The sequence below is a fragment of the Pholis gunnellus genome (assembly GCF_910591455.1).
Source record: "Pholis gunnellus genome assembly, chromosome: 17".
In the NCBI taxonomy this organism is placed as follows: domain Eukaryota; kingdom Metazoa; phylum Chordata; class Actinopteri; order Perciformes; family Pholidae; genus Pholis; species Pholis gunnellus.
In genome coordinates, this window is record NC_136544.1 from 15211999 (window position 1) to 15236901 (window position 24903).

The window sequence follows — 24903 nt, forward strand, 5'->3', positions numbered from 1 at the left end:
ACTACGATAGGGGTTTACGACACTGATGGCTGATGGGGAGATCCGAACCAGTCAGAACGGACTCATACACATCCAGATAGTGCCTTAATTCAATCGCTGGAAATCAAACAGCACTCCAGAAAGGCTCAGCAGTCTCAATGGAGATGATTATCGCTCCTTTAATCCAATTAGTCTGGTCTGAGGGCTGCTGGTGTTTTGCACCGCTTGTGCTGATGTCCTGCACATTTCTGCAGCAGGACCAGAGCTTAATGTCCAGACCGGCTCCCGATGCAGAGGCACCGGCCTGATAACTGACCAAGTTTGGTTTGCTTAAAGGGATGCCTTGACATTTTGCGGTATTGTTTTTCACCAGGCAATGTTTGTTCGAGTAGGCAGAATGTGCTTAAAATTAGTTTATTTGCGGGCATGTTGATGCATTTCTAACAGTCATTTGAAAGGAACCGCTAATTTACAGATGTTAAAAGTTTAAATGAAATCAAAAGAAATACCAATGAAATACGCTAGACTTGGAAGATTACCAGTAATGAAGCAGCATCTGGCCTGTAAACTCCTCACTAATGAAATGTCAGAGACGAAGGCAGTAGTTTGGTGCTGTGTTCTAGTCACACCTTTTCTCTACTTTTTGAGTGTACATGTTCATGTGCATGTGTGTTAGATTTGGTAGTCTAAGGCTGGGAGGGTTGATGTAAAAAGAAGGCCCTGTGTTCTCTTTTTCTCTCTCTCTGTCTCTCATATTGATGTTTTCCCTCGAAATCCCTCCTTTCTCTGTGTCCCATTCTGTTCTTTTCTCCCACCCTTTGTCTTTTTATCTCTCTCTCTCTCTCTCTCTCTCTCTCTCTCTCTCTCTCTCTCTCTCTCTCTCTCTCTCTCTCTTATTCTCACTGTCTCTCACCCCTCATCTCTCCGTTTGGACCAGCAGCAGCGGCGGCGGGTAAAGTTCTCTGTCTTTTTCCTCCTCATTTTCTCCCTCTGCACTCTCAGCGCCTGATCTTCTGATCACACATCTCTTTCCTATTCATCCATCACGGTTGACTTCTGTACTAGTCTGTTCTTCCCCTTTGTCCATTGTTCACCATGGAACAGCTCTGACTCAAACACAACTAAACCTCAAGTTAACCTGCATCAGGTCCTCAACTCAATCACACAGATACCATTTGAACAATAGCATTAGTACAATAAAAGCAAAGGGACCAAAGACAGGTGAACATGTGACCAAACAAATGCACACAGACACAACTAACTGCACCAAAGAAAAGCCCAGAAAAAACAATACAAAACCTAGGAAGGGTTCACATACATGCACACACCCATACACATGTGTGCTTGCTTGCACGCACAAAGTCTAAACACACACAACTACCAGCAGTCTACCATCTCCCCTAAGGACAACTGTCAGTGACTTTTGACCTTAAACTTGTCACCCTGATATGTGAGAAATTTAGAATAATCTGGGAAAGGAGTAAAAACTGCCATTAAGTTTTCCATGATGCTAGTGAGCCATTTATCTTAGTAAACAGCTTGTGATCTTTACATTTAAGCCCTTTGTTAGCATCAGCTAACTGTATTGTTTCTTGTACTTAAGTGCATTGTCAGTTAACTGGCAGGCTCACTTATAGTACTTACATTTTTACAACAAAAGTTGTTTTCTTTTTTCTTTACACATGTACCTAGAAAAGCCCAAGTTACAAAGTGCTTAAAAGGAAGAGGTTTGGCTCAGCATTTCTATCAAGAAATGCTTGCTAAAATATCTTTGTCTTTGCCAAAAACGGCCTACAAGACAAGATTCCATGCTGTTTGAACAATGCTGTGAAACCTGCTTATCCTAGTTGTAGTTTAATGTGGATAGAAATGAACTGGATGAGCATCAAAAGAGAGAGTTTGGCTGTTCGTTCAGGTTTATAACACTTTGTTGACATTTTGACTTTAAAGTTGAAAGAGTTGGTTTTTATCTTGTTTAAATATACAATGGGGAGCATTTGTAAGCTGTCATTATGTTAACAGGAGGGCATTTTACTGTAAGTCACCACTCTAACACGGCTCCCGGTAGTCAGCCGCTAACAAGGCTCTCAAACTCTCTCTGTAAATGTCTCTGTGTAGAATAGAGTTCACCATCACTCAACCTGCTGCTTAAAAGAAGAACTATTGCAGCATGGAAAGCAAGGTTTCAATGCAGCATGAATATATTTCACCGTTAGCTGGGCATGTGCAAGGCGAGGCTTTAGCCGTCTTTGTAAAGCATTGAAATACCTTGCAAAGTATTAAGCAAGTGTAGCTACTAGTTAGCATTCAGACAGGAATGACACCAGTTGTTCCCGGAGCATGATGTACTGTAGTCGTAAATTACCACCTTACTCTAGCATGTAGCTACAACGCTAACCTCACACTTAGAAGTAAGCGTAATATGATAGCAATGCTGCATGTGTTGCTATGTATTTAACCCAGACGCAGTTACTCATGTTGAGTTAACTCGGACACAAATACCATCAAGGAATGGCTGCCCACTGCCATTTTGGAATTGAGAAGACTGAGCCTGTGATATCCGCCTGAACCTGCTGACTCTATTTTTCTGTTTGTGTGCGTGTGCGTGTGTGTGTGTGTGTGTGTGTGTGCGTACGTACGTATCTGTTTCTGTGTGGTGGTGTGCGTGTGTGCACACATATAGGGGGAGCAGTAAGGGAAAAGACATCAGCACTATCAAGTCTCTGAGGGTACTGAGAGTGTTGCGACCTCTGAAGACCATTAAACGTCTTCCTAAACTCAAGGTACGCTTACATAGAAAATATTTGACCTCAGATCAGAGTTACAGTATAAATTGGGCCATAATGTACCATCTTAACTTTTTAATGGCACCCAATCCCACAATTTAAGACCAAAAACACAAATAATTGTAATCCAATGTGTTTCTTTCATACAAGAACCAACATGCCTCCTTCTGTCTTCCTCAGGCTGTGTTTGACTGTGTGGTGAACTCTCTGAAGAATGTGCTCAACATCCTGATTGTCTACTTACTCTTCATGTTCATCTTTGCTGTGGTGGCTGTGCAGCTATTCAAGGGACGCTTCTTTTACTGCACGGATGAATCCAAAGAATTTGAGCGCGACTGCAGGTCAGGAAATACGCACCTGTGTTTATCCTGAGAGGTTTCAAATGTTCCGGTCACCTTCTTAACATTGAGTTGAGCCCCTTCGTGCATCGTGCTTGCCTCATGTGATTTTACATGAGTCTCTTCCCTTTTCACGATGCATCTTCAGTATCTACTCAGAAACCAAAATATAGAAATGTGGACGCAAACTCCTTCCGCTGATGATGTGGTTTGTGTATTTCAGGGGCGAGTATCTGGTGTATGAACGTGATAACGAAGTGAAGGCGCAGAAGCGGGAGTGGAAGAAGTACGATTTCCACTACGACAACGTGGCTTGGGCCCTCCTCACCCTCTTCACCGTTTCTACCGGAGAGGGGTGGCCGCAGTGAGTGCACTGGAACATGCGCATGTCACATGCAGCACACATGCTTTCCAATTCTAACCCTCCACTGTTCCCTTCTCTTTCTCTGCAGGGTACTGAAGCATTCAGTGGATGCGACTTATGAGAACCAGGGCCCGAGCCCGGGGTACCGGATGGAAATGTCCATCTTTTACGTGGTGTACTTCGTGGTCTTCCCCTTCTTCTTCGTCAACATCTTCGTGGCTCTCATCATCATCACCTTCCAAGAGCAAGGAGACAAGATGATGGAGGACTATAGTTTAGAAAAGAATGAGGTGAGGAAGGACCAAGAGAGTGAAATAAGGTAGAGATACGAGTTTTGGGAAGGTGACCCTAAGGCAGGGAGAAGGGTTGGATAGAGGAAAAGAGGCAACACACAGAACCAAACGGGATAAGGACAATGACTTTTTGGTTTGTGTTTTGCAGAGAGCCTGTATAGACTTTGCCATCAACGCCAGGCCCCTGACTCGCCACATGCCTAAGAACAAGCTGAGCTTCCAATACCGAATGTGGGAGTTTGTGGTTTCGCCGCCATTTGAGTATACTATCATGGCAATGATCGCGCTCAACACAGTCGTGCTGATGATGAAGGTAAACGTTTGTATATTAAAAACATTAAAGCAATTATGCACACTTAACATAGACACAGAACATTTGAATGAATATGTCTGACTCTCCGTTGGGATTGCTGAACTGTGTGTCTCTTTATACTCGCCCTCCTTTCTGTCCCTGGCGGGGTGTGTGTGTGTGTCTGTGTGTGTTTGTGTGTGTGTGTTTGTTTGTAGTATGACGGAGCTTCTGATACCTATGAAGCTGTGTTAGCCAAGCTGAACATAGTGTTTACCTCCCTCTTCTCAATGGAGTGTGTTCTGAAGATCATCGCCTTTGGAGTTCTGGTGAGTGGATGTGTGTGTGGTGAGGATGTACTGCTCTACTCTGTCTTTGTAGAAAGTGCTGAAAATCAGTTTTTATTACATGGTGTCACAAAAAATTAAATCAGTGCTTGACCAACAACTGATGACAGCAACACCTAAAAATCCATTGTACTCTGCCTGAAATCCTCTCGTGCCTCATAGCACAGGAAAAATGTTCTATGTTGTGTTTTTGAGTAATTATAATTAATAATCTTAAGAGAGAGTACTTAAAACTAGTCCAAGCAATTATTGGTGAGAACAGTAAGGCTCAATATGCCTGCATGCCTGATAACCAAAACAATGGCCTTAAGATGTAGAAAACAATGGCCTCAGCAAATTCAATGACGCTCTGTTTCATGTCGTGGAGGCAGCCCCATCCATTATGTAGTTAAATTGGGACACATTTTCTGGCGTGCTTTATTTCTAACATTTCTAAGGAGAAACTGTGGGGAAATAATGAGCTATTAAAGGCCAAAAAAAAAAAGCAAATATGCAATGAAATAGCAAACTACCAGAAGTCAGCAGTAAAGTGTGCAGTCATCGGAGCCGCAGAGGAAAGGGAGGGAGGCGGACGGGGGTGAAATGGATAGAAGAGATACTTTAGGGACGAATGTTGGGAGGAGATACAGGACAGGGGGGGAAACTGTCATATAGTAATCAGAGGAATGAGAGTGAATGACAGATAGGCAGTAAAAAGTGAAGCAAAGATTACAGAGAGGGTGGAGATTAAGAAGGGTAGGATTTGAATCTGGGAGAGTGCGCTCAAACACACACACAAAAAGAGACGTCCGTGTGTGTTTGTCAAGGTGGTTTACTTTAATAGCCGCCTTCTCCATGTCCCTCCACTTGTCTAATGCACAGTTTGGCTGCAGGCAATATTGTAGGAGAGCAAAAGAAGCAGACCTCGCTGGTCAGTGTTGGCCATCCCTCTTTCTCTCCGAGTCGCTGTACTTTTAAAGCGAAAATCTCAAAATCCATCGTCGCGTATATCTGTGGATAAATGGGTTTTGTATGAATTATTGCATGCAGGAGAGGGATGTGACATTTTTTTATGAATGTTCTAAAACTGGAAGGAATTCAGCACGACTCTGTGTTGTTATTTGTTTATGAGGTAGAGGGATATTACAGTACGTGATGTTTGATGGCCGGTGTCGTGTTCTGATGCAGCACAAGTTGTCCCAGGCTTGTCTGCTGGCATCCGTCCAACATGCCGTCACTGATGGTCCATTTGTCTTATCTGATTTCTTTCCTGTTCCTGTCGGACACTGACCTGACTTTTTATTTTCCTTCACTTTCTTGTTCTCTTTCTGTTTGACTTTTATTCCCTCTCCGTGTCACTCTTTATTTCTCTCATTGTCTCACTCTTTCTACATCTTGCTTTTCATTTTAATATTGCTGCATTCCTGCCATATCATTTCCCTTGTTATTTCAATGTGATCTGTCTATTGCTTCCTCGCCTTGCATCGCCCATTTCTCTGTCAATAATCTTTTCGTTTTCCCATCTATCCCTGCCATATCCGTGTTTTCCTACATTTTACTGTCTCACTTCGTCACGTCACCCTCTCACCTTCCCTCTTCCTTCTCTTTTGTCTCTCTCTCTCTCTCTCTCTTGTCCTGTTCACAGAATTATTTCAAAGATGCCTGGAATATTTTTGACTGTGTGACAGTTCTGGGCAGCATTACTGACATCCTGGTTACGGAGCTTGGGGTAAGTAGCAGGATCCGATACATCTTCTGTGTAGACGTGAGATATGTGTACTGAGGAGTCAACACTGTAAACAGACAGACATGCTATTGTATTAGAAATGTTTAAGTGTGTGTGACTATTTGTTAGGTGAGCTTTAGCATGTGTCTTATGGAATTGTACATCTGTCACATTGTCTACAACACATACAGTAGAAGAGACAAGACAAGTTAGGGAAGAGCAGGAGTTAGAGGCCACTGTTGAGTCTTGCATTGCTCAGCCATGGATGAACATCTCCTGAAAGCCTTATATAATTGTCCCAGTTGGTGGGGTGAGAAGAGACCAGACTCCAGCTAGCCAGCACTGAGCCTCTGACAGCAAGGCAGGAAGCATGCCGGTGCTCTGTAGCGAGTCAGTGCACAGCTCCTGCAAGCAAACTAATAGCCAATCTAATTATCAGATTGCATCTCAGGTTGTCCAATAGAGGCTTTACAGTTGCATCAGACATCTTGTTAGTAACTACAGCTGAGGAAAAAAACCTGAACATCATAGCTTAAAGTAAGTGGTCTGATTAACTAGAATAGTGTTAGTTACATTATTGCTGCAGAGCGCACTAATTTGCTTTGAGTCAGTGATGCCATGATGGCTAGGCAGTTCAGTTAAGCAACAACACATTCTGTCTACACATTATTCGACCACATTATCCGGCTTTGTTAGATATATAGGGAAAATTAACACACAAACAAGGTAGCACATGGCCACGGAACTGTTTAGTTCCGTGGCCATGTGCTACAGGAAGATGCATCCATGCGAGTTGAAAATATTTAAACTTGAACAAAACGATTCAGACTTATTCTGTGACTTTATGAGTCTACTTCATAACCTGCTTCTGTGTTAACTTGTGTCTGTAATGACTGTTCATTTCTTTCTTGTTTTTATCTTTTTACATGCTTTCTTTAAATCGTCCACAAACTTAACGACGATCTACTGTAAACTACTTCGCCCCACCCCCCTTCTCCCCCAACACCTACTACTTCCTGCGATTCCATCCAATCAAAATGCACTATGAATCCTCTGTGTCCACCCATGACTACCGGCTTGGTCAATCTCTCTGGTTGTTCTTCGAACCAACCAAAAATCCAAAAATTTGCTGCTATAAACCATATGTCTGCAACATCCACATGTAGATGGTTTGTAATTTTTTTGGAGATCTTATTTTACTGCATCTGTTTGAACTGCATCCCAGCAAATGTTATAGCTGTGAAATGTGCATGTTTTGCTTGACCCCCCCCCCCCCAGCACACAGAACCCCTCAACCTCGAGTGAGCTCTAAATTTGTACAATTTTCATTTGTAACCCCTCTACCAGTCACTGTATCAATTCATATATTTTATACAGCTGTAAATCCTACCCACACCGTACATCCTTTACTGAGAACTCCTGTTCAGTTTGTAAAGGATTGGATTGTATAAATTGGAATTGATTGCAACACATATCCGTTGAGATTATCCATTCATTGTATGTGCATACATAGACACGTACACACCCACACATATGACAGTGACTGGGAGAGTGTTTCCTGTAGCGACGGAGTGAATCCAAAGCTTTGCCCGTGGCAGAGAGAACAAGTGATGCATGCTGCCCTTTGCATATCTCTGGAAGGAACCTTTTATTTTCACAACACACACACACACACACACACACACACACACTCCGAGCAATGTAATACACGCTGTATTGTAGATGGAACCTGCATGTGCCTGCTGCCAGTCCCTTCTGAGCACTTCATGTCTCACTTAAACTCACATCAATTGCATATATTTTGTTCTTTACTGTGATACATGGTTGGAGAACTCTGTATTACAAGTTTCACATGAATTGATAATAATGTGTGATTGATTTTTTTTAAATAAAATGGATAAAAATATCAAGTTTATTGCCACATAGAAACATGGTATAATGATATAATGACCTTGGTGCTTCAACCACCCTGGTGCTCTTATTCGTCTGTGGCATCACATCAGAATGTCACAGGACTCTGGCAGCCAATCCTATTGGACGGTGCGTCGGCTGCCATTAGCTTTACCAGGTCGCCTTGTGTTCGTGTACTCCTGCATGCTGTGGGCTTGCTTCATTTTTTTAATATTGCATATTTTGCCTTGAGAGAATTAGTGCATTTGGTTGTCTTTCCAAGGAAATGCCCTGACGTCCCTGCACTGTTAACTAATCACCATTCCTACCACAATTATTATTATGTAACCCAATTGGATGAAACTAGTTAGATTTGGATGATTTCCCTTCCCCCTGTGTTGTTTGGTTTGGTTTTGTCTAACTTAATGGATATGAAAAGCTTGTTGGAGCCTTGCTGATTTGAGTTTGGTTTGCTTTGACTTGTTTGGCTCCTGATCCTTTTTTTTTTGGATTGAGTTTGAATCTCCCTCAGTTTGAGTTTGACTGTCCTTTTTTTACATTTTTTATGTTTGGGTTGTCTAAGTAAAATTGTTTGCACACTGTGCATTACAACTAACTACTCTTTCCCTGTATTCCAACCCCAAATCCCTCTGTCCTCTTTCGCCTTTCTCTATTGTATTCTTTCCCATTTTCATTACTTTCCTATCTTCAACTTTCAATCTCAATCCTCTTTACACCCCTCCTCTCTCTGTCGCTCTCTCTCTCTCTCTCTCTCTCTGTGGTTATGTCGTGGCGGTAATGTAGAATAATTTCATCAACCTAAGTTTCCTGAGGCTGTTCAGGGCAGCTCGTCTCATCAAGCTGCTAAGGCAGGGAGAAACCATCCGTATCTTGCTCTGGACCTTCGTTCAGTCCTTCAAGGTTTCCACCCAATTATACAGTATAACACACACACACACATGTGCATTCACATTTGTAGATTTTAATGAAATACCCATATCCAATATTGTGTCTATATTCATAGACAATGCCCGGGTGCAGTCTTGTACACCGTGCACAGTGCACTCGTATGTATCAAACCTAATACCAAGCGATTAATCTGTCTCTCCTCAGGCGCTGCCGTATGTCTGCCTCCTCATTGCCATGCTGTTCTTCATTTACGCCATCATTGGCATGCAGGTGGGTGAAAGCCTCAACCTAAAAATTGCTCGAGTGCTTTAAGGATACATTACATATATATTTTTGGGATAATGACGTTTGGTGCATAATGGGAGGGGGGATTCTGGAAGTGGCACGTGTGCAGTAAAGGATTCAGTGTTCAGGTTTTAGGCCCTGCTTCTCAAATAAACAGGTATTGATTGTGATTGCATTCAACAGCTGTTTGGGAATATCGCTATTGAAGAAGACGGAGAGAGTGCCATCAACCACCACAACAACTTCAGGACCTTCGTAATGGCTCTCATGCTGCTCTTCAGGTGCTTGTGTGTGTGTGTGTGTTCGTGAATGCGTGTGAATCTATATATATATCTACAGTGTTTATTTGCTTTGTTTGCAATTCATTGTTATCGTCTAAACAAATGATGGGATTCTTGAATAAACATCCGAAACCTGACAGACTTAATACTCCAAATGTGTCAAAAAATCAAGTCCGTTTTTGTGTGTCGTAGGAGTGCAACAGGAGAGGCGTGGCATGACATAATGCTTTCGTGTCTGGGGAGCAAGGGGTGTGACCCTCTGTCATTGAATCCGGAGCCAGAGTGTGGCAGCCAGTTTGCATACCTCTACTTTGTCTCCTTCATCTTCTTCTGTTCATTCTTGGTGAGTCTGCATATTACGTGATGCAACACCCTCGGCTGCACCCTAACCCTATTTTTATGATCCAGTAGCTTGAACTATGGAGTAAGATGCCCGTGGATCAGTTTCTATAGAAAGATATATATACAGTAAAAAAATGTGTTTTATGAGAACACCTTGTTATGTCAGTGCAACTTCATCTGGCAGCGTATTAGAGTCCAGATGGGAAAGACTCATTCAGTCTTTAATCTAAACAAAGAAATAACCAGAGATGCCGTTCCTCAGTGTCTCAAGTTGTTCTACAGCTGTTATTTACGCCTCGGAAAGGAAGTCAGTAATTCACCAATTGACTGGCAACTCCACATGTTTCTGGTGCTATTCCATAAAAAAACACGACTTACTATTAATTATTACACTGATGATTTTATGAAATCAGTTTTGAGTGGCTCCGTTTGTCAGATCGGATGTTGACCGTTTCTACTTTTTGTGTGTTTTCATGCGTAGATGCTGAATCTGTTCGTAGCCGTCATCATGGATAACTTTGAGTACCTGACCAGAGATTCGTCCATACTGGGACCTCACCACCTGGATGAGTATGTCAGGATATGGGCCGAGTATGATCCTGCTGCCTGGTGAGTGGTCATGTGCATGCACTCATGGTGCACATGCACATACACATACACATACGTACACCCAGCAGTAATTTAACAGGCCTTAACACTGACATGATGCACCCTTTATAATTACTTAATAACCCGGTGAAAGCAAAAGGGTATCACATTTCTGGTTGTGTTTGCACCAGTAGTCCACATACAACAACACACACAACATTCCTTAAGACCTGTCTATTGCTTGTGCTAGTTTTAATATGCTTGCTACTACAGAGCAAGGCCCAAGCTATGGAATCTGTAACTTCTCAACAATACTGTAAATGTGTGTGAGTTTTAAACTGTGCACAACATCAGCACAAGTTTTTTAGGATGGTCCGGAAATAGACATAAGACCAACAAAGCACCGGTGTCAACTGGTTAAAAGAACAGACTTTTCTAGTGAAAGAGCTGCAAGGGGGCTGTAACGGATCGGAGCATAACCTCATCAGGCATCTGGTTATCTCTCTTACACCGTACAACCCCTCCCTCCTCCTGCTCCTCCTCCTCCTCCTCCTCTTCTCTGTAAAGTGTCCTGGAATACCCCTCACTCCTTCCCCAAACCTTTTCACTCCTCTGGAATCTGCATACTGTTAAAAAAAAACAACTTAAAGTGGCAACGTCTACACGCTCCCTTGTTCAACTCTGTAGTCTAAATGTCTAGTGTAGACATGCTATGTTTCTTGGTATCTGTATTCCAGTGCCTGTGTGTTGCCCTCATGCTGTCCTGTAGACTGCACATAGACTGCTCTAAACAGGGAAAGTGTGAAAGGAAGAAGAAATAAGAATGAAGGAAAAAAATGAAGGAGAGGTTCAAATAGTTGATTGCAGGTTGTCAAAGGCTAAACTACATGGTTTATATGGCTTAGCAATCAATAGACATTATTTAAAAATGTATAAAATGTGAGAATGTTCCCTTCCTTGAAAACTAACATGCTATTTTCAACCCGACCGTACTATGAAATGGACACCACTGCACAGGAGCCAGAAGACAGGGAGCAGAGACACTTGGCTGACATTGAACACATATTTAAGAGGGAGGGGATCTGCACATCACAAGCGGCTATTATTAAAGCATTTAGCTGTTTACCAAGCACATGCTTTTCTACTCAGTTTGCAATTCCTTAATCACATTGTGCACACATCCAGTTAGGGGTTGGACTGGAGAGTGGAAGGAAAGGCCTGAGGACGAAGAGTAGGAGAAGGAAAAAACAACAGAAAAAAAGAGGAAGATTTTGGATAAATGCCGTGTATTGGCAGTGCTAAGGACCACATGTACTCATGTGTGGCATGCAGTGTAGTGCGTAGAGTGCGTGTAGAGTAGAGTTTGCAGGTTCATTCAGGTGCAGATGTGTCGACAGAGTGCTATTTACAGCAAACATGTTGGAAAGTATTTTTTCAGATACTGTGTTCTTGTCAATCTTGTGCTCTTCCTCCCAATGTTCTCTCTTCTCTCTGGATGTGTGTGTGTGTTTTTTTCCTGTGTGTCTGTGTGTGTGTGTTTCTTAACTCCCCTGTATTCTTCTTGCAGCGGGCGCATTCATTATAAGGACATGTACAGTTTATTACGAGTTATCGACCCGCCTCTCGGCTTAGGCAAGAAATGCCCACATAGGGTGGCCTGCAAGGTTTGACTTCCATTCAAACAAAATCTCTCAACCACACTTGCTAGCCACAGCATCCAGGAATGGAGTGAATGCCGCTTTATTTGATTTGTTTTTCATTTCAATTTTACAACTTCTTTTCCACCATTTTCGACTTGCATTCTAAACTGCTGTGAGAATGTGCGGGACAATGCAGACACCCAGGGGAAGCATGTGAAATGCACTAAGTGAACTGTGGGGGGGGGGGGGAACAAATCCACATTAAGAAGTTTTTCCACTTTGTAAATTTTGTTTTTAAGATATGGAATTTTTTTTTCTCTCTTGAATATTCTTTTCTTTTGCTTGGAGCTATGGCTATAATGAAGCAAGCTACGGTTGCTCACTGTAGTGTTGCATTGTTCTTGGTTTTTTGGGGGTTGGGGGAAAGACAGAAACTGCATTGACACCCCTTCCTCCTCCTCCTCCTCCTCCTCCTCCTCCCCTCTCCTCGTCCGAGCAGCAGCAGCTTGGTGCTTGCTGTCAAGCTCTGCCTTGCTCTTCTGTGCAAACACACACACACACCTACACACACACACACACACACGCACACACACACATAAGAGAACATTTAATTCTCAAATTCCAATCCACGTGTTGTCTCCCCTCCCTCTGTCATTTACTCCCTCTCTTTTTTGACTTGACAAACTGTTAGAGTACTGTAGCTCATAGAGAAGCCACACGGCCAAATCAGCCCAATAACCTTGTCTTTCTGTTGTTTTGTTCTTCTACTTTGTTTTGGTCTTTTTCGCTCTTTTTCTCTCTCAATCTCTGACACTGTGATCCTCTTCTCTCTTTTCAATTCTACCCTCGAATCAATCGTCTCCTCAATCTCTCTCTCACTGCATCTTTTTTTTCTCCCAATTCCTCCCCTCTTGTCTCTCTCCCTCTCTCTCAATATCTCCATCTCTCCCTTTTTTTTGTGCTGTTGTTAACGGGGTGATGGCACTGGCTGATGATGCAGTGGCAGGATCAGTTGCAGGGAAATGTATGACATGCTGAGGCACATGTGTCCTCCACTAGGCCTCGGGAAGAGGTGTCCAGCACGGGTGGCCTACAAGGTCAGAAAGGACCTCATCTTCACCCGAGTCTCCTATGGGTGTCGGGGAAGGGGGGGGGGGTTTGGGGGGCCAGGAGGGAGGGGCCAGGGATTTAAGCGCTCAACGTGGTGTAAAATTTAGTGTCGTTGTTTCTTTAGTTCTGTTTCTGTTTCTTTTCGTGGAAAGTGGGGGTGGTCTGGTCGGTGTTGTGGCGTTGTGTGGTGGTGTGGGACTGGTGGGGTGGGGGGTAGCAAGACAATTAGGGTGAAGGGTTAGGCGGGGTAGCGTATCCACAGGAGGGGACGAAAAGAGGGACCTTCTCAGCTCGTTTGCGCCGTGTACGACGGACACACAAGCTCACTTACACAAACATGACGAAAGCCAATGCACATTCCAATCCACAGTGTCATTTTTAAGAGTGTACACCAACGCAGTTATTCAAACACCTATAGGTACAACAAGCATTAGATATATGAATTAATGAGGCAAACATTTCACTCATGTAGACACACGTACTCCTACACAGAAACATGCGTGTGCAGCAGGGCTTGGAAGGTCCGCTAGACTTACGTCCTCTGACTCGTTCCGTCCTGTGGATGGGGGCAGACACACACACACACACACACACACACACACACACACACACACATACAGACACAGAATTAAGTCTACCTACACATAGATATTTTCTGTTATTTCTAATGGTAGAGAGAGCAGAGGGGCTTGTCTCAGTGCTGTGTTTTCCTCAGAGAGCCTTTGGTTGCCATACAGAAGCAGTTCTTTTTCTGTCACCCTTCATGTAGCAGCTCCAAGCCCCCAAGCAGCCTTTTTCTATCTGCAAGTCCAATCTTCTCTTTGTCCTTTGGTTCTGTCGTCAATGCAGTTCTATTCTGTTTCCAGCCCCCCCCCCCCCCTCATCTCTGCATATTGCTCCCCTCCCCACACATATACACCCCCTCACCTGCCTTCTGCATGGCCGATAACCACCACCACCACCAACCCCATGCACAGAGCCCTGTCTGTCAAATAGTCTGCACAGACACAATAATCTCAGACATATTGTTATCCGAATAGAAACATACAGAATGATAACAACTTAACCTCTATGTTGCCACATGTTCCCGTAACTCCTCTTGTGAACGACGTGACAGTCTCATGAAACATCATTGGCAGATCACTGTGAGCCTCAGGGGGCAGCCGGCCAAACAGCCTGTAGGCGCAGGAGATCACTCCCATCGCTACCCATTGCTTTATTCCAACTCCCCTCTTCTCCTCCAGCAGACCTGGGGCAAATAGTGCCGACATTTTATGCTATTTATGGTTCCATATGGATCAGGCTTAAATACAAGTGCAATTCAAGGAAGGTATACCACCTTCTAAGGTTATTTTCTTCTAAAAACAAGTTTCCATTTATGATGTCCACTTAGTTACACTAATAGAAAAAGTAGTTGTTTCCTGTGAGCACTAGAATGTATTATTTGACCCAGGTCACCTTTTTTCTCCCAGCCTTACATTTGATGCTTTCCTTTTCTCCTCATCCTTTGGTTTTACCCTCAAACATCTTTCCTAAAAGCTTCCTCCCTGAAAAGCTAGACACTCTATCCCCCTGCCCAACAACCTAACATGCTTTACATGCATGGTTTTGGCTTCCCTAACACCTCAATCGGAACCCTTTTTATAATTACCACTGGAAGAATTTTCCAGAAGGCCGCCATCTCTGTGTTTATGCCTTACCCTCCCGTACCACTTCCCCTCAGCCCCTTGCCAATGAGAGGAATCCAAACGTTACCTTTGACCTCCCAACCAGTCCACAGAACAATGACCCATCTAGCTCCACTGCTTTTAACCTTCCGTCTTCTCTGTCCTGAAGAGAGACAGCAGAGCCTTCAGGCAGGACCGCTTTCTTACAGACACCGACAACTAAGTCTGGTGATGTTCCTTTCTTTTTTTTCTTAACTTTTTCTTTTGTTTGTCTATTTTTGGTCACATTTTCTCTTTACACGCTCCAGCTCATAACCTATTAACCTATAGATTTGTATTTCTCTATCATCTCTGTCCCTTAGGCTTTCCCTATCAGCTCTTATTATATATATATTTTTCTGGCAGAACAGATATTTCTTTTCACCTCATACTTTCCACATAGCCCTGGATTATTTTCGCCCGAACAATCATTTTGCATCGTAGCACCAAAACAGTACTTCCATGGTGGCCATTTTTTTGTTTCCTCTTCTTTCTTTTTCCACAGAATGCTGCTCTCTCTCACCTATTAACCCTCCAAGTCTGTGCCCATTTTTCACAAATTAGACATCAGAAAATTAGCGATTGAGCTAGATGCTCTATTTATTTCCGCCAAGCCCCATCTTCTACAAATTTTCTTATTCCCTTTCGATAACAGCCACGTTTATAACAACTCACAAACTCATTTTAATGTCGCCAACAGAGGATGCTTTCTGTGTACGGCTGTGCAGCTGCTTGTCCTGAGAGGCATATTGCGTGTGCATCGCATGCTGCATGAGGGTGGGAGGTGCAAGAATGGTTTGGGGGAATAGAGATTTCAAGAAGGTTTTGATGGATGGATTAAAGGAGAGGCATTTAATCGGGATATGGGGGGGGAGGCATGATATGCTGCATGTTTGGGTTGTCGCCGTCTTCTGTCACCAAACACACACGAATGTCACTCTGTCATCTGTGAGTTGGTGTGTGTCTTAGTACTGTCTGTTTCAATTATAAACCAACAAGACCTATAAAGGATCAAACCAATAAACAAAAAGCACAGTGTTCCCCTTCCTTATGTCGGTCCCTTGGTTGTTTTTTGATTATTGGTTTATCGTCTGGTCTCTGTTGTGTTCACTGTGAACCTCCAAACCCCCAGGGGGAGCTCTGGATCGTAGTAGCGGCCACTCGGCCTGTTTCTTTGTTGAAGGCTCAAGATCGCACGTTTAACCAACCTGTGAGGTCTTTTGGATTTCAACAAACATGCATAGATAACATTACGGCTTTAAGATCAATTAATGTATAAGTTGAGGGAAGAATCTGAAAAGTCTTAATTTAATACCGTAGCACTCACAGGTTCTTTCATATGACAAAACAGATTCAAATCTGGGAATCCCTGAAAATTGTTGTCACCGCGGCGCTTTATATAAAATGTGCCTAATTTAACAGGGGCTGAGTCTGAGCCATTTGTTAAAGGTAGACAGACAGAGTGAGAGCCTGCTACAGATTCTATGCAAAGCTCCTTTAACCTCCTTTACCCAAACCCCTCCCTTCTCCCAACTCCCCTCTGTCACCTGGAGGTTCCACATACATACCACTCCACTTGCTTCCCCATTTTCTCACCACTCACCCTGATTGGCTCTCCCACAGAGACTGCTCCGTATGGATCTGCCTGTGGCCGATGACAACACGGTCCACTTCAACTCCACCCTCATGGCCTTGATCCGCACAGCACTGGACATCAAGATCGCCAAGGGTGCGGAAGGTTTGGAATCCCTCTTTCCTCCTTTACTCCAATGTTCACATGCTGTCTTCTCCTCTTCTCTTATTTCCCCCCTGTAGTGCAGTGCCGTCTGCTATTTCTGTGCTGAACCCAGAAACCTTCAGCTCTTCCTGATGCTTCTCTTACAGTAGCTTAAGTACAGCGTGGTTTCTATGGCAGTAGATCCTGCGTGTAGCCTGTTCTGTGTGAGGCTGAGATCCGTTGGAATCGGGGTTCTTCCAAGTCCACAACTGAATCACTTGTGTACATTTTTTAGTGCAGTTATGATTTGCTGATAGCAATTATCATAAGCCTACTAATGAAAATCTTGTGTTTGTTTGTCTGTCTTTGTCTTCATGTTTGTATGTCCTCTCTTATACCTTTTTTTATCAATCTGAATGGGTATGAATGGTTTGTATCTATGACTAAACTGCTTCTTATGTACATTCCTGTTTGTGCCTGAATTTGTGTCCATGTTGGGCATGAACGTCCGTGTATCTATATATATGTGCATGCACGTGATGGATGAATCTGCTTAGGTGGTGTTGACAAGCACCAGATGGACGCAGAGCTGAGGAAAGAGATGATGGCGATCTGGCCCAACCTCTCCCAGAAGACTCTGGATTTGCTGGTTACGCCGCACAAGTGTAAGTTGCAGAGTGTTGTGCAGGCGCAGCAATGTGGCTTGGATGCAGCCACCCTGTGTGCCGCCCAGTGCTCCAACGTTGTTTCTCTTCACGCCACCTGAGGACCGCTTCTCTCAGCCAGTCTCTCTCTTACTGCTGCACCCTCTGATACAGCTGGCACATTAGCTCGCACATCCACATATATATATATATATATACACCTCAGATCTACGAAGACATGAACAGAAGCACTGAGAAAGCACCGGGCTGCATGGTAGACACAGAACAACTAGACACACAATAGCCTAACTCCTGTCCTTTCATTTAGCCACGGACACCACACTCGCCAGAATACACCCACCAACCGTCTCAACCTCTCTGTGCCTCAGATCAGAGGGTGCCTCACTATAGATCAACCCTCTATAGACGTCTTTTCACTTCAGGGGCAGTCAGCTGTGTGCCCTAGGCTGGCTGCGCGCGATAGAATATAGTGTCTATTTCTAGTCATTAATACACTGAGAACAAATGCACAGGTGCTAATGCACTAGTTGCATGATGTCATAGTTGCTTTAGTTTGTGAAATGCATGGGGTTTGCTCTCCGAATGTATTGTGCATTTAGCATCACATTTGCAAACAAGTCCAAAGAAGTCAAGATATCACAGATTTTATTTTTTCTATTTATTTTCATTTTTGTTGACGACTTGGTTAAATTTACGTCGATTCTTGCGATCACATGATTGCAGATTCCTGGAGCGACTGAGTTTTGCATGATCTATATCACAATGAGATGCTTTGATTACAAGGTTTTACCTGTGACAAATATAAATGCTATATCAAATCAAACTAAAGTAAGATACAGTAAAAAAAGAAAAAAAAAAAAAAAACATCTGTCTGTGAAAAGACTATTTGCTCAATGTTGTGTGTGAGATGTTTCTCTGTTTGTGTGCATGCCTCACCCCTTTCTACCATTTCTCGCGCTCAGGGTCCATACCAATAGGTCTAATCTTGCAGGGTAACTTGTCATTCTCTCAGCAGCCACAGACTTGACAGTGGGGAAAATCTACGCCGCTATGATGATCATGGAGTACTACCGGCAGAGCAAGATCAAGCGCTCGCAGGCTCTTCGTGATGAGCAGGTACTGCTGTCTCAAGGGGAATGAATAGCGCTCCACTCTACCTGCATCCGACCCTTTAAAGTCAAAGGCAGACTGACTGCACTGAAATCAAGGCTGCAGGGCTGTACTCCCATTCACATAAGCCCGGGCTGTGACAACCTCTGAAAAATGGACTGACATAAGGATGTGGACAGTCACCTAAAAGGGGCTTAGAGGAAGCAAACACTCATTCTCTAACAGCCAAAACAGTGCTGCCATCTGCTGGGCAAAGCGTATTACTCTTTGCTTTGACAGCCATTCTTAGTGTTGGCAGAAAACAAATGCAAACAATTCATGATTCAAGTTTTAAAATGCTAATTGACTAGGTGATTTATAGGAAAGTGTAGCAGTTATTTAGCACTTTGGATTCAAGCAGGCTGAAGTGTTGTCAGAGCCCTTAAGGTGCCCACGCCTCAACAACATAGGAGCCCACGTAAGGGCTTCTTTTGCTGAGCTCGATTCTTCGAGTGTGGACTGCTTTAAATTAAAGATACTGCACCTCCTCACTCCCCATCACACATGCTCGTAAACCTGACCTAAAGATTTGCATTTTGACATTGCTGCACCCTATACCCGTCAGGTCAGTGACAGAGGTGACCACCCTCCACATTCATTTTGCCGTCTTTCATCTCCGCGATTCAGACGATGAGATTATATCAGAACTGAAATGGAATGGTCCTTAACAGGTTCATGCAGCCAGCATGGACTATTTCAAGAGCTGCATGCTTCTGAGGACACTCCCCAACCTGATATTTCATTGCACGTGTAAAGATACCGCCAGTGTCTCTCAAACATCAGCAAACTTCCGGGAACTCTCTTTTTGCTTTCTCATGCACTCTTTCTCCTCCTCCTTCCTTCACAGTCCTCTGGCCACACACAGTGCTCCACACTCAACCTTTTACTTAACCCCCCCCCCACACACACACACACACACACACACACACCTCCTGTCCAAACATTCTGTTCATCATCTCCTCTCCCCAGTACACCTGCTGCATTGTAGGCTGCTGCCTGTCTTGACCGCAGCAGCAGTACCGGCCTACCATATGTTGTAGCAACGCCCAGTGAGAGACCTCTGCAGTGTTTCATGATCCAAAAAAATGTCATTAGTGCCGATATCATGACACAACAAAATAAGTGTTATGTGTGTTTTACATGTTGTACGTTATATTATATTTAGTGCTTGCACTCATTGACGGGAGGTTTGCCACAGTTTGGATTTGAGTAAAGGTAGAGGGAACTAAAGAAAGACACGTTTTACGATCACAAAGCTCAAATATTGAAAAATCTGAATGCGAACGATAACATTTGACATGCACTGGAGTTTAACTGTTTTCATCTAACTTACATGTATAAGTGGTGGTCATTAGGTAGTACTGTTGAGACTTTTTCAGGAGATGACTCGTAAATGAATGACAATGAACGTAGCATCGTCCCCACATGCATTTCACCTGCTGTATGGTCCTGGAGCCCTCAAAGGGTCGGCAGGTCCCAGAATGCCCTTTTTTAGTCCATCCATCCCTCTCTCCTGCTAGCTGCTGGGCATCAGTTGCTCAAGACTCCCTCCCCTCGCATTTATTCCACTTTTACCTCATTACTTCTTTTGCCTGACCTCGCTTCAGCCGACAAGCCCCTTCTCTACTTGCCCTCTGTTCCCTGCTCTGTTCCCTGCTCTGCCCCCTCTCCCTCCATTTCCCTGTCAGTCTGCCTGATAGCTGGCGACGGCCATGTTGTATATCTCACACAGAATCGAACGCCATTACTGTTTCAGCGCGTGGAGCCTCCTTCCCCCACCCAGGATGGGGGTCCGGGACTTAACAACGCCCTCCCTCTACCTGAGACAACGGAGACTGTCAACAGCCTGTGAGTTGGGTCCGGTTGTCTTGTTTCACTTGACAGGAGGTGGTTTGTGGAAAGCAGAACAATTAAGCAAGGTGTGTGTTGGGACGGTGTGTTTGTGTGTGTCATAGGCCGGTGGAGGGGGGGGTCCCGGAGAGCCAATCATGGGTTACGGCTCGTGCTCAGGAGATGTCCCAGAAGGTCGGCAGCTGGAGCCCTGAGGATGGCCTGGGACGCATGAGCAACTCTCAGGTAGAAAGCGCACACATGCGCACAGCCAGGACCGCATCTAACAGCACACTCACACACGACACAAATAAAATACATCTTTGTCGTACGCCAAGTTGGTGTGGACAAGTACTCAGTCGACCCATTCAACATTTGTGTTTTACTTTCATATCATTGCTACCAAATGAACCCCCCAAAGAAACATTGAGGACACTTGAATGGTAAAATGAACTATACGATCGTCATGTAGTTACAGATTGCAAATCCATCTCCATTGAAAGACGTGTCCCCTTTATTCATAACCTCTGTGTGTGTCACATGAGTTAGATGACGACATAAGGACATCGGGTTTGTATTTCCTTTCATTATAACTGAGGTTAAAGAAGAAATACAGCTTCCTCTTTCATGTCCATTCTAGTCAAATCAGTATCAGCAATATGAACTTATGCTAATGTTCCAACAACATTCTACTGCAGTAGCTTACTGCTCATATTGTCCCATCTTTGCTGCCTTGTTGCCTTTATTGTTTCTACTCAGTAGGTCATTTCCATGTCCTACGATCTCTCCTATCTTGGTTTTTCAGTTAGCATTGACATGGCATTAAACCTTTCTTTGACTAGCTCCATCTGTCAAACCTGTCCTCTTCACACGATGTTTTATCTTACCGAATTTTCCTTCACCGTACATTTCCACATTTCATTCAGAGTCTATCTGGCCTCTGTCTTCAGAGTGGTTCATGTCTCTGTCATCACAAACCTCTCTGCCTGTAGACCTCCTGGAGGGCCTGACCGGTCTCTGTACCAGCCAGCCCTTTATAACGACGTAGCCACTTCTCCATATCAATCCATAGAGGTCTGGAGAAGTTCACACTCAGGAGTTGGATAGAAGAGAGTGGCTGTCGGCTTCATTCAAACTAGTTTGAATGATAACCTACAGTTAGATAAGGCAAATGAAATGATAAAGCACAAACAACAACATGAGATATTAGACAACAAATGCCTTTACAGGAAAAACACCACCCAACACTAAAATGTAATGAGATGACAGACAATGAGCAGCCAGCACATGCTGCAGGTGGTTTTGCATTTTTAGTTTTTTATTTTATTATTTGTAATGATTTATATAGTCTTTTTTTTTTATTATTAATGAAATTGCTGGCAATCCATCTCTACTAATGATAAATGCTCAACTTAAACAACAACAAAAAAGTGCCACACCTCTGTTCTAAACAGCACCAGCTGCCCGACTCAGCTCGTCAAGGTATACTCCAAACAAAATAGAATTTTGGTTATCTGCGCTGGGGAATTGGCTTGGTATTAGCTGGGGAAAAAATGCTGGATTTAGACTTGATAAAAGTAGTTTTTACCCGTGTACCGCCTACATTGCATCAGCGCTTGCACCTGGCCAACACTGTCATGTGATCACTTTTGTTTTTCACATGTCCTTTGGGCTGCAAATGGGTTTCCCTTCAAATCCATTCCTGCTCTGACTCACAAGCTCCTCCGTCTGGCATCGATGCCATTAAACAAAGAATCTCTGCATTTGCTTTACGCTCCATTTTTGACAGCAGCCTTCGCAAACGAGGAAATTGTATTTAATTTGGAGTATACTCATGAACTTAAGACTAAAAATATCGATTCCTTTTTTCATTCATTGCACAAATTAAAACAAAAACAAAAGTCCCTCCTCACACTCACCAAATTCTCCCACTGACTACTTTTACCTCTCTGAGACCCTCAATTCTCTGCTTTCTTTGGATAACAAACTTTCCCCACCTACCCCCCCCCCCCCTACTCCCTGTCAGTGTTCATGGCAGCCGTCACACCATCTCCTGCTCTCCTGCTCTGTTTTCAGACGGTAGAGATGAGAGAGTTGGGGCAGGATGGTTACTCGGATACTGAGCACTTTCCACCAATGGAAGGCCATGGCAGGGCCGCTTCCATGCCCCGCCTCCCAGGCGACAACCAAGTGAGCAGCATTCTCACCTTTCCACTCTCTTTCTATTCCCCCCCCCCCCCCCCCATTGTCTCTGTTCCTCATCTCCTTTTGTTTGAAAAGATCATATTCTCAGAGGTCTGACTTGTTGCTCAAAGTTGTATTGCTGTGGTTACTCGAATCCATGTTGGAGAAAGTTTGGCACAGGGTCAAAAAGGGTTAACGGCAAATTCCTATTACTCCTGGTTCTGAGCAAAGATTATTTTATTTTTTAAGCCAAAGATCCACCAATCATGCGACTTAACATTAAACAAGATATGCTATTGTTGCAATATTTCTGGCTAAAACATGGAAATGTTTTGCTGAAATGTTGACCTCCAGTCTTGAATTCAAAAGGACCACAGCAAGGCAAAGTGAGACCTTCTGCTCTTATCTCTTCTTCTGCTGTTGTCGTCATCTCCTCCTCTCATCCTGCCTCCTGCATGGAGACCTTTTTATCCGTGGGTGTCCCGTTTCCATCTAACACACTCATCCATTTTATCTTGTTTCATACTTCGGTGAGTGCTCTGGTTGTCATATGCACACAACATATTTAAATACAATGTGCACACACACACACACACACTATACATACATACACACTTCTCTGACCGACATTGTTTCCTCTTCTTTTGTCAAGACCCTGGTTTACTTATCTTTTCTTGATGTTTTTGGTACTAAACTGTCTTTTCCTTCCTGTCAAAGGTTTTGCCTGTGCTGAACTCTTTGAATTTTGGGGGCTTTTGTTGTCTTTTGGTTTTCAACAAGGACTGGAACCAGCATGATATTGCGTGTTACATATGTGTGTGTGTGTGTGTGTGTGTGTGTGTGTGTGTGTGTGTGTGTGTGTGTGTGTGTGTGTGTAGGTGTGTGTGTGTGTGTGTGTGTGTGTGTGTGTGTGTGTGTGTGTGTGTGTGTGTTCCGCAGTTCTTTCTGTGCCCTGAAACTCACTCTGTTGTCTGCCGTTTGAGTTAAGTGTAATTGTGTGTGTGTGTGTGTGTGTGTGTGTGTGTGTGTGTGTGTGTGTGTGTGTGTGTGTGTGTGTGTGTGTGTGTGTGTGTGTGTGTGTGTGTGTGTGTGTGTGTGTGTGTGTGTGTGTGTGTGTGTGTGTGTGTGTGTGTGTGTATGTTTGTGTGTGTCTGTGTGTATGGATGTCCATTTTTACGTGTACTTTGCTGATTGTCGTCATTGCTGTTGTGACCGTAGTGCTGTTGTTTGAGCATTTTCATGGTGACCTTGTCTATATAACCTAGTTTTGGCTCCAAACACCCCCAGTCTCTGTGGTAAGTGTTTCTCTTCCACCTTCACTGCTGCTTGGTGTCTAATCAGACTCTCTTTCTCTGTCCCTCCTTCTCTCTCTGTCTTTCACTTTCCTCTCTCCGCTGTGGCACCCCATCTCTTTTTGGGTTGAACCTCCACCTAACACTTTGGTTTTTAATTGGACTCCACTGAACCCCATTTCTCTTCCATTGTGGATCAATCCACCCCCCCGTCTCCCTTACTCCTCTTCCTCCCTTCTTGGTTTTGTGTGTATGCTCCATGTGTGACCACACCTTTGGTGTATTTGTGGCTCTTTGTGTGTATGTGTGTGTCTTCTCTGTGCTCATACAGCAGCGGAGGAAAGGGAGACAACGTGGCAGTAACCTCAGTGTATGTACCCTGTCTTCCCTGTCTTGTCTCTCTCCTCTTTTTTTTCTCTACCTTTCACTCTCTGTGAACTTCTTTTTTCCTCATTTATCATTTCTCCATGTTGTCTCTTTATTATGGCAGGGGTTTTCTTTCCGATTGATTCGGACAACCTTCTTTTGGCATGACCAAATCTGATGCCAGCTCTCTCTCTCTCTCTCTCTCTCTCTCTCTCTCTCTCTCTCTCTCTCTCTCTCTCTCTCTCTCTCTCTCTCAGCTGCTGCTAGTGCTCTGTTGCTCTCTGTCCTCGTGCCTGTGTGCTCGTCTATAATGATGTTGTCAATGTTTCCCCCGCCTGTGTCCGAGTCTCCATTCACACCTGCATGCAAGAAAATTATCGAAATGCGTTTTAAGTGGGAGCGTATTTATGTGTAAGTGTGTGTGAGATGAGAGACAGAAAGAGGAATGATTTGGGTATATGTGCGTGTTGTGTTGTTGGGATTCTCAGTGCTACTCCTATGAGGCCAGATAAACTGCTGTTAAATATACATCGGCCAACCGGTCACCTGTCAGTTGATTTGTCTCACACACACAATAACTGGAAAACTCAGCCACCTAAAGGATCCAGCACTGAAGAAACCTGATATGGTTTCCATGCCCAGGTCAGCAGCTTGTAGGCTTTTGTCCTGCTGTCCCACCTCAGAGTACAAAGCCTCTGCACTGCAGAGGATGCTCTCGTGTGGGTAAAGGACTCAGGACAACCCCTATGTACCTGCATGGCTGGAGGAAAGTAGAGGAAATGTGTCATGTTCTGGGGTTTATGGGTGGTGAGGATGGAGTGCTGTTGCAAGTCGTACTGACATTTCTA

At 43.9% G+C, this 24903-nt stretch overlaps 1 protein-coding gene across 1 annotated transcript in view; it reads left to right on the forward strand.

The window, feature by feature from the left end:
• The window catches only part of cacna1aa (calcium channel, voltage-dependent, P/Q type, alpha 1A subunit, a), a gene marked incomplete at both ends in the record, with an annotated part of 69185 nt that overhangs the window by 40687 nt on the left and 3595 nt on the right, over positions 1-24903 (forward strand). The window contains 21 exons of the mRNA XM_079176766.1: positions 920-931; positions 2663-2762; positions 2946-3106; positions 3327-3467; positions 3556-3757; positions 3909-4073; positions 4268-4378; positions 6021-6104; positions 8796-8912; positions 9105-9170; positions 9369-9466; positions 9659-9809; positions 10290-10417; positions 11964-12060; positions 16476-16590; positions 17127-17234; positions 18247-18350; positions 20116-20231; positions 20339-20459; positions 22290-22403; positions 24021-24059. Of these exons, the coding sequence (XP_079032892.1) occupies positions 920-931; positions 2663-2762; positions 2946-3106; positions 3327-3467; positions 3556-3757; positions 3909-4073; positions 4268-4378; positions 6021-6104; positions 8796-8912; positions 9105-9170; positions 9369-9466; positions 9659-9809; positions 10290-10417; positions 11964-12060; positions 16476-16590; positions 17127-17234; positions 18247-18350; positions 20116-20231; positions 20339-20459; positions 22290-22403; positions 24021-24059 (2350 nt within the window). The remainder of the gene's footprint in view (positions 1-919; positions 932-2662; positions 2763-2945; positions 3107-3326; positions 3468-3555; positions 3758-3908; positions 4074-4267; positions 4379-6020; positions 6105-8795; positions 8913-9104; positions 9171-9368; positions 9467-9658; positions 9810-10289; positions 10418-11963; positions 12061-16475; positions 16591-17126; positions 17235-18246; positions 18351-20115; positions 20232-20338; positions 20460-22289; positions 22404-24020; positions 24060-24903) is intronic.